The sequence below is a fragment of the Fukomys damarensis genome, unplaced genomic scaffold, assembly GCF_012274545.1.
Source record: "Fukomys damarensis isolate Sample0158 unplaced genomic scaffold, DMR_v1.0_HiC HiC_scaffold_12, whole genome shotgun sequence".
NCBI classification, from domain to species: Eukaryota; Metazoa; Chordata; class Mammalia; order Rodentia; family Bathyergidae; genus Fukomys; species Fukomys damarensis.
Window position 1 is genome coordinate 17,209,302 of NW_022900924.1, and position 9,494 is coordinate 17,218,795.

Genomic DNA, 9,494 nt, shown 5'->3' on the forward strand with positions numbered 1-9,494 from the left:
CCTTTTTTTTTTTTTTTGCAGTACTGCAGATTAAACTCAGGACTTTGCTCTTGTAAGGCAGGTGTGGTGCCACTGAGCTAAATCCCTAGCCCAAAGAACCCATATTTTATAAACACAATAAAGGGATTGGGTGATAGATTCCAGTTTCCATTTGAATAATTATATTTTAGGAATAAGTATTTTATACTAAAGACATCAAATATGTATAAATGTATTTGTTGTGAGGTGCTTTATCAAGACATCCTTATAATGTTGAGCAAACAGATATTTTGTACCATCTCTAAAATATATATTTTCCTTTTGTCTTTTTCTTATGTTAGAATCTGAATTACCCAGAACAGAAAGTTGTGACTGTGGGACAGTTCAAAATTGGTCTAATCCATGGACATCAAGTTATTCCGTGGGGAGATATGGCCAGCTTAGCCCTGTTGCAGAGGCAGTTTGACGTGGACATTCTTATCTCAGGACATACACACAAATTTGAAGCATTTGAACATGAAAATAAATTCTACATTAATCCAGGTTCTGCCACTGGGGCATATAACGCCTTGGAAACGTAAGTAGTGTACAATTTAGGAATTTGGGGGATTTGGTAAGGTTAGTAACTGCATGGGTAACATCTCATAAAAGAGAAATGTAACCTTTTAAATAATTCTGTACTTTATGGTAATCTTTTGTTAATTGTTCTTTTTAAAATGTAAGTAGTCAGATTTTTCCTTGAGTCCATATTATTATCTTCAGTAGAAATTTATAGTGCTTATGCTTTTTAGTATAAATGATTTTTTTTTCCTTTCCAGAAATATTATTCCGTCATTTGTGTTGATGGATATCCAAGCTTCTACAGTGGTCACTTATGTCTATCAGCTAATTGGAGATGACGTGAAAGTAGAACGAATTGAATACAAAAAATCTTAAAGCCAGGCCTGTCTTCATGATTGTGTTTGTTCTTCATTCCCTTGTTCAAGTAATTAAACATTTAAGAGCCACACAACTGTATCGTTTATAATAGTTTGCAGTAAAATACATCTTCTCTGTTAGTACATATTGCTCTATGCTTCTTGTAAACTATAAGAATATATTTAGTTTACATTATAGTATATGGCTTATGAAAAAACTCACCACACAGTAAATGGTCACATGTTAAGAAAAATTTATCCTTATACTATAGTAGCTTCAAAGTTGGTATTTGGACTTTATTACAAAATAATGCATGAAGAGAAAGAATCTAGACTTTCTGTATACATTTTTCTCTTCTCCAATACTAAATGTTTACCTTTCATTTATAATTTCTTGATAATGTGTGTTTAATTTTTAAAAACAAAAATTTAGAGACCAGATGAAACTGTGTGGATATAAGTATTAAAGTGAAATTGATGAGATGACCTTTCAGAGCTCTCTTTTCTGTGTCATAATGTTAACCTCACATTTTCTAGGTAATATACCATATTGACATGTTAAAATAGCAGTGGTTCTTCATACTGTCGCTACTCCCATTTTTCAAGGTTTAACAAAATACTTTTTAAACCATAAGTTTGGCGTACTGGAGTGAATAAAGAATCTTCTCATTGCCAAGTGTGGAGGCTCACACTTGTAATCTAGGCTACTTGGAGGTTGAGATAGGAAGATCAGAAGTTTGAGTTCAGCCTAGTGAGACCCTATTTCTAAATAAAATAGAGCTAAAGATATTAGGGAAGTTATAGAGTAACATGAGTTCGATCTCCAGTAACACCAAAAAAATCCTCTCATCAGTGCAGCTATTCTCAACTGAATCTAGTTTGAGTGACAATTTTTATGAGGCACATTTGTTTGTTTGTTACATGACTATGGAATAAACCCAGAACTTTTTAATTATTTAATTAAAAAAATTTTTTTGAGTTAGATTCTTCCTGAGTTGCCAGGCTGCACTCAAACTTGCCATTCTCTTGCCTCAGCCTCCCAGAGTTCTGGGATGACAGTAATGTGCCACCACTTTTGACTTGTTTTACATTTCTAAATTATATTCAAGTAGCAAATATTTATTGAACACCTTCTTTGCAAGTCATGATGTTATTACTATCAAATGCTATTCTGTATCTATAGTTCAGCCTAATCAAGAAAATACTTGTAGAATATTCTAATGTTGCCATATTAGCATTTATTGTAAACAGAAAGAACTATACAACGCATTTGTCAGATTTAAAGAAAAATAATTCAACTTTAAGTGACAAGAAAAACTAATTTACCTAGACAGAAATACAAGCATACATTACACATAAATTCTGTTACACAAATGGCACTGGTACATAAACTATATCAGACCAATTACAATTGTGAAAGTTTCTGAACAAACCAAATAGATGACTACTTAATGATGAATAACACTATCCTACACACAGGGCACAATTTACGACCCCTTTGGCATGATATCTGGATATCAGCTGCTGTTTGAAATCAGTAACAAGACTTATCAGGTTAACATTAGATGTTCTCCCTGTTCTTCAATGGACATTGATTGCATACATTTATTTAACTGATCATCTTCCTTTTTTTCTTCATTCATGTATGATCCAGAATCATTTGAAGAAACTGAAGGAAAAGTAGTTTGTCAGTTTTGAAAATAAAATTTGAAATACAACTTACAAAATGACCTGACTATGCCTTTAGCAAAGACAAACTGCCCTTGGTTTTCAGCTTTTAGTCACCTCTGCTTGACCCAAATCAGTTACTCTTTAAATTAAGTTTCTTAGAATTATATTCTCTTTTTTTTTGGTAACTGGGATCGAACTCAGGACTTGGCATTTTCAAGGCAGGTAGCAGCACCACTGAGCTAAATCCCTGGCCCCATAGATTTATATTCTAATCAAGGGTCTGTTTAACAAATTCTCTGAGTATTATATTCCTATAGATTTTCTAAATCTTTTGGTTGGATGTTAAAATGGTTAGTCATAGCCTTCAGTGTCTCTCCACTGTTCTTTAGTTCCTTCTCTTGAGGGCCATAATGACTTTTCCCCTATCTGTCTAGGTTTTCTGTATGTACGTATTCTCTGGAAACCACTTTCTCCCATACATTTTCCCTCCTTCCTTGGATAGGCACAGTATAAATACTGGCATCAGAGCTTGGTGACACTGTCACTGACTGATGTAATGTCAATTCAGTGGCCTAACTTCCCCCTATTCTTTGCCACTATCATGGTGACTAGGAAATTATTCAACTTCCACATAATCCTATGCCCTTTCTAATTCTGAGAAATACTTTTGATTCTTCAGTCTTCCTGTTTTGCCTTTTTAATTTTGTACTATTTTATAGTTGTGACAGAAGGATCCTTTATGCAGTCCTTCCAAAGTCTGGATTTCTCAGTTTTCATCTGTAAAATGTTGATAATCACCTGCTTGGCTTGCGTCTGCTGGTTTGTTGAATATCAAACAAAACTGTGTAAGTGATATTGCCCTTTGTAAAGTACGAGATGCTGTACAAAAGGCTGAGCATCCAAAAATGGCAGTAACTCATAAAAAGAGTGATGACTTGAAAAGGTTATGTTCATGGATCTGGGTTCTGATGGATTCATTCTCTGTGAAGTCTTTGACCTTGATACTGTAAATTTCTTTGCTTAGAATTAGAAATATCTTGAAAGGCTGGGAATAGAGCACCTATCATTTAGCATGTGTAAAGTCCTGGGTTTGAGCCCTAGCTCCACTAAAAGGAGAAAAAGAAATGCCTTGAATCTCACCTCCATGAGCAGTATGTTTTGGGTTTTTTTGTTTGTTCATTTGGTTTTGTTTTAGACAGCGTCTTCCTATATAGTTGAGGCTGCCTTGAGCGCACTATGTAGCTCAGGTCAGCCTTGAACTCTCGGACATCCTTCTGCCTCAGTATCCTGGGTGCTAGGATTCCAGGCATGTGCTACCACACCTAGCAAAGCAGTATGTTCTTGCAAATGAAAGGATAATCTGTTTCATGTTTAGCATTTTTATCTGAAACAGTCAGATCACATTCTAAAACTTTTAATGTCTTCAAAATGAAACTGTTTGGTTTAGTAATTCTTAAAGGTGGGTCAGGGATTTAGCTAATGGCACTGTGCCTGCCTCACAAGCGCAAGATCCTGAGTTTGATACCTAGTACCAAAAAAAACCAATAATAATTCTTAAAGATAGTATCTTCAAAAATGCATGTGTATACCTTTAAATTTCATATTTACCTGATTGCATGAACAGTTTACTCGGTCTTCTAAAAATCTTCAGTGACTTACATCTTATTTTAGATGCATATCCAGTTTTTAACCTGTAATAAGGAGATATCTTAGTTGTAGCCAACATGAACAGCTGCCTAATGGTGTGGAAGACTACACAAATTCTTTTTTTTGGGGGGGGTACTAGGAATTGAACTCAGAGCCTCATGCTTGCCAGACAGACACTATGCTGCTGAGCTATGTCCCTGGCCCACAAATTCTTTTTTTTTTTTTTGGTACTGGGGATCAAACTCAGGATGGCAGAACCACTGAGCTAAATCCCTGGCCCCAGAAATTCTTTTTCTTAGCTTCTGGAATTACAGGAGACCATTTCAGCCCCCAAATTCTCCTATGATTTATTAACTTGGCAATGCAAAACTATTATAGCACAATTTGAATACTAAGGCCTCTTTCCTTTGTTGCCTTATGTTAATTCCCCTATGGAGAAGCAACTTTATATTTCTCCTTTTAGAATTATTTGCATTATTTTGAATTTGAAGGGATCATATTAAAGAGGCAGTCTATATTTCTAGTTAATCAAGCAGTTTTTACATTTCCACAAAATACGTTGTAAAAGTGGCACATCTCATTCAGCTCAGTGAAGTGAAACTAAGATCCTTTTGTGCTTTTTGTCCATCCTATTCTGAGTTCAGTAAAAGTGAACATTTTTTTTTTTTGGTACCAGGGATTGAACTTGGGTCTTTACACTTGTGAGACAAGCAGCAGAACCACTGAGCTAAATCCCCAGTCCTGTAAAAGTGAACATATTAAGGAATACAAATTTTAATATCACTTTGCTAACCTCTAGATAAAATTGGGCAAATTTCCTCCTTAAGTCCTAAGAAACAGGCTGGGCATGGTGGTGCCTGCCTTTAATCTCAGCACTCCGGAGGTAGAGACAGGATTGTGAGTTCAAGGCCAGACTAGGCTGCAGAGTGAGACCGTAGCTCAAGAACCAAATAGCCAGGCACAGTGGTGCATGCCTTTAACCACAGCAGGAAGATCACAAGTTTGAGCCCAGCCTGGACAACTGAGTGACATAGTGAGACCCTGTCTCAAAATTTAAAAAGGACTAGGGATTTAGTTCAGTGTGGGAAAGCCCTGAGTTCATTCCCCAGTGGTGAAAAAAATAAGCCACAACAAACAAATAAGAAACAGACCCTTCTTTGTTTCTCACTGGCTGCCAAAGAGAATGCTGAATGATCATTTCAGATGCAGATGCAGATGCAGCTGCGCTGCTAGAAGAGTCCTCTCTTTCCCGCTGGTGTCGCCATGTAGTGCATGGGTAATGCTGCTTCTGTGAGTAACGAGAGCTGAGGCGACTCCTGTGATGAATGAGGACACCTGCCATACAAATCACTTGTTAGAAGACTCACTGCATGTGAAAAACAGGGAGAAGCTAACTGGAGGTCACCTGCCTGGCTTTAGTGAGCTGCGTTGAATCACATTCATGTACTGTCCCTTCATTAATGTCCTCAGGTAGTTTGCATTATAGATCTTAGCGATGCTGCACAGATAACGCTTCTGGCCCTTGGTGAGATCTGGATGCTAAAAGACAGAATAAGGGCCGGAGATTTAGCTCAGCGGTTCCAGCACCTGCCTTGCAAGCACAAGGTCCCAAGTTCTATCCCCAGTACTAAAAAAAACAAATTTTTTTTGCTGGGCGTGGTGGCGCACACCTGTAATCCCAGCACTCAGAAGGCTGAGGCAGGAGGATTGCTGTGAGTTCAAGACCAGCCTGGAGTACATTGTGAGTCCCAGGTCAATCTCAACTACATAGTGAGACCCTGTCTCAAAATAACCAAAAAAAAGAAAAAGGCAGAATAAGAGGATTTGTAGTCTGTGTTGGGGAACAGAAGTAGCAACCTTCCTTATCCGAAAAGATGGATGTTCAGGAGAGCAGTACCATCTGTACCTTTTACTTAAGCAAATTCAACTATGATAACTTTGCCCAAAGAGAGAAAAATAGCCATTTAAAGACAGCAAGTGAGCTATGTACAGTGGCACACACCTGTAATTATAGCTACTCAGGAGGTTGAGACAGGAGGATCACAAGTTTGAGCCCAGCCTGGGAAACTCAAGACTCTTTCTCAAATATGTGAAAAGGGCTGAGACTATAGCACTTGGCTAGCATGTGTGAGGCCCAACATTCAATCCCCCAAACTCCACTGCCAGGGGAGATGAAAAAAAAGTACAAAAGTTATTTTGCCATTGTACTCAAGTGTCCTATGAGCTTTAAGAACCCACAACCCTAGAGGAACAAGGAAGGAGTAATCTACTGTAACAGCAAATTTTAGTTCCCATGTGCCTCAGTGGGGGCATCTTGCATTCTTAATGTGATCTCAGAGGTATAACATGGTACCTAAAACCCAATTACTCTACTTATTCTCAAATAAAGAAACAGTCTTTTCCAGAAGAATATCTGTGTAGGATATAGGCCATAACATGTTGGTCACCAATCTAAGTAATTTTGATCAGTGTACTTTCTGATGTTGAAGTTACTGTTGAAGATGTGAGACTATGATATATGCATATGTTTATACACATAGGATTTACTGTACTGAATCAGTAACAAATCCAGATAAAAATAAAAATGTTCAGAAAATTTTACCAGTGTACACAAATCATTATTCACATATTAACATTGCTCTAGAGATATACTTTTAACAGCTGTAATATTTTTATTCGTGTGGCCTTTTTTTTGGCTGAGACAGGATCTTGCTGTATAATCCAGGCTCACCTTGAACTTACTATGTAACCCAGGTTAGCTTCAAACTGATGGCAATCCTCTTGCCTCAGCCTCCCAAGTGCTAGGATTACAGGTGTGTACCACCATGCCCAGCTGCAAATATGATCTTTTAACTTTATTGCCATGGCTGGTCCTGAACAGATGGGCTCAATGAATCCTGCTTTAGCCTTCTAAGTAACTGGGACTACAGGCACAAACCACTTTACTTGTTTCCCACAACTATGATCTTTAGTATAAGTCAACAACTGCAAGATCCTATTGCCATTTTCTTTACCTGCTTTCATCTAATTTTGTAGTTCTTAAAATGTTGTGGTTGAGTTTTCAACACTAGAATAAAATTTCCTTAATATCTTTGTAGTTGGAGCCTTGAGCTTCTTGAGTAAAAATACATTAAATATGAAGTATTATAAAGCTCTAAAAGAATTCTTATGATGGGGAACCTATAATCCTTGCATTTATTCGTGAGTTTTCCCAACTGGTATTTATTGACTTCTAGGTAGTATGCTGGGTAAAAATTTGTGATCATCAGTGCCTTAATCTCTACTTAAGTAGTTTAGTAAAAAGTTCAGCTCTAGGGCTGGGAGATTTAGCTCAGTGGTTCTGCCGCCTGCCTTACAAGTGCAAGGTCCTGAGTTTGATCCCTGGTAAAAAAAAAGTTAAGCTCTAAATTTTAAGGATTTTTTTTTTTTGACAGGGTCTCAATGTAGCCCAGGCTGGGCTTAAACTCATGGCAATCCTCCTGCCTCAGCCTCCAAAGTGCTAGGATTATAGGAATGTGCCACCATCCCTGGTAAGAATAATGTTATTTAAATTTTTCCTTGGAAATTAGAATATAACTCTGGTAGAGTCTTTGCCTAATAAGCACAAGACCCTAGTGCATGTGCTCGCGTGCTCGCTCTCTCTCTCTCTCTCTCTCTCTCTCTCTCTCTCTCTCTCTCTCTCTCAGACACACACAAATTCCCTGCTGGCATACCTTTAGAAAGGATGCACCCATCATTGATTTAGAGATGTGAATTGTTTGAATTTGAGGAGTTTTCCATACCTCTTGCAGCTTAGCTATGTGTGAGTTCACTTTGTGTCCATCTTTGATTCTATCTGTAAGCAAGCATATTATTGTGAATTTCAGAGGCAAAGATAAGTTCAAGAAGTTTAATCAATAATATCTAGATATTTACACTGTATCAACCATTATCCTGGAATGGTGATAAGGATTTTAAATCAGATGGTAAACTGGAAGAGACTGTATGGCATGCTCTTTGGTTGTAGAGCACACAAACATCTTGACTAGACACATCTCCAAAGAAGATACAGAAATAGCCAATAAGCACATAAGATGCACAGTATTACTTATTACTAGGAATACACATTTTTTAAAAAATGAGATACCCATAGGGCCAGGGATTTAGCTCAGTGGTTCCACTGCCTGCCTTGCAGGCACACGGACCCGAGTTCAAGCTCCAGTACTTAAAAAAAAAAAAAGAGAGAGAGAGAGAGAGCGCTACCCATCACTTCTCAGCCTTTTGGCCAAGATCAAGTGTAAAAAATGAGATACCCATTAGGATAGCTGTCACAAAGGGGTGGAGGGAAAGTGTGTTGGTTAGGATTTGGAGAAACTAGATAAAACTAATGGATGAAAGTTGGAGGAATTACAATACATACATGGTTTCAAAATATAACCTTGTCAGCTGGGGATTTGGCTCATTAGTTCTGCTGCCTGCTTTGCAAGCGCAGGGACCTGAGTTTGATCCCCAGGTCCCCCTGCAAAAAAACAAACAAACAAACAAACAAAATATAACCTTGTCAAGCACAAGGTCCTCAGTTCGATCCCTGGTACCAAAAAAAAAAAAAAAAAAGACTAAAATTACAAAAATGCACATGAATCAAGTTTTAATATACTGTCCATTGTACCATTTCTTTCTTTGGGTTCTGAGGTAAAGTTTGGCAGTGCAAGAACTCTGTAACATTAGCAAATTCAATGAAAATATGATTCCAGAATATACCTTTACAATGGTTAAAATAGTAATTTTATAATGGATAAAGGCTGCCTGATATCAGCTGGAGCAAATGATCAAAATGTTTACTGACTGATCCAGAGCAGGTGTCAGGACAAATTCAGTACCACGGAACTGTTATGACCTGAATCTTCTCAAGAGGAACCAACCATCAAACAAACTCATATTGAGGTAAAACCTACAGAACTGGCCTGTGTTCTTCATAAATGTCAATGTCATGAAACACAAACACTTAGGAACTGTTCCAGATGGAAAAGCTAAGAAATATGACAACTGAATACCTTGCATGAACTCAGATTTGGGGGAAGGGATGTCATTACTGGAATAGTCAAAAGTTTTTTACTTTGATGATTATTTCATGAAATTGCAAACATAGTTTTTTTCTGTGGTACTGAGGAATGGACCCAGGGCCTTTGCGTTGAGCTACATCCCCATCCCTTTCTAAAAAATTTTCAGGGCCAGGGATTTAGCTCAGTGGCTTTGTGACTGCCTTGCAAGCACAATGTCCTGAGTTCAATCCCTATTACA

General features: G+C 37.6%; 2 protein-coding genes across 7 annotated transcripts in view; one reads left to right on the forward strand and one right to left on the reverse strand.

The window, feature by feature from the left end:
* Vps29 (VPS29 retromer complex component) overlaps positions 1-1,291 on the forward strand; it is an 8,314-nt gene extending 7,023 nt beyond the window's left edge. The window contains exons 3-4 of one of the 3 annotated variants that reach the window (XM_010604439.2): positions 321-556; positions 798-1,260. In XM_010604439.2, coding sequence (XP_010602741.1) covers positions 321-556; positions 798-915 — 354 coding nt within the window. In that variant the 3' untranslated portion in view covers positions 916-1,260. Of the gene's footprint in view, positions 1-320; positions 557-797 lie in introns of all 3 variants that reach the window. The other 2 variants (XM_010604438.3, XM_010604437.3) reach the window with 2 other exon arrangements.
* Positions 1,292-1,813: 522 nt separating this feature from the next.
* Fam216a (family with sequence similarity 216 member A) overlaps positions 1,814-9,494 on the reverse strand; it is an 11,780-nt gene continuing 4,099 nt past the window's right edge. For 2 of the 4 annotated variants that reach the window (XM_010604430.2, XM_010604429.2), the window contains exons 3-7: positions 7,928-8,049; positions 5,624-5,753; positions 5,366-5,549; positions 4,176-4,258; positions 1,819-2,565 (exon numbers count right to left, since the gene is read on the reverse strand). In XM_010604430.2, the coding sequence (XP_010602732.1) occupies positions 2,447-2,565; positions 4,176-4,258; positions 5,366-5,549; positions 5,624-5,753; positions 7,928-8,049 (638 nt within the window). In that variant the 3' untranslated portion in view covers positions 1,819-2,446. Of the gene's footprint in view, positions 2,566-4,175; positions 4,259-5,365; positions 5,550-5,623; positions 5,754-7,927; positions 8,050-9,494 lie in introns of all 4 variants that reach the window. The other 2 variants (XM_010604431.2, XM_010604432.2) reach the window with 2 other exon arrangements.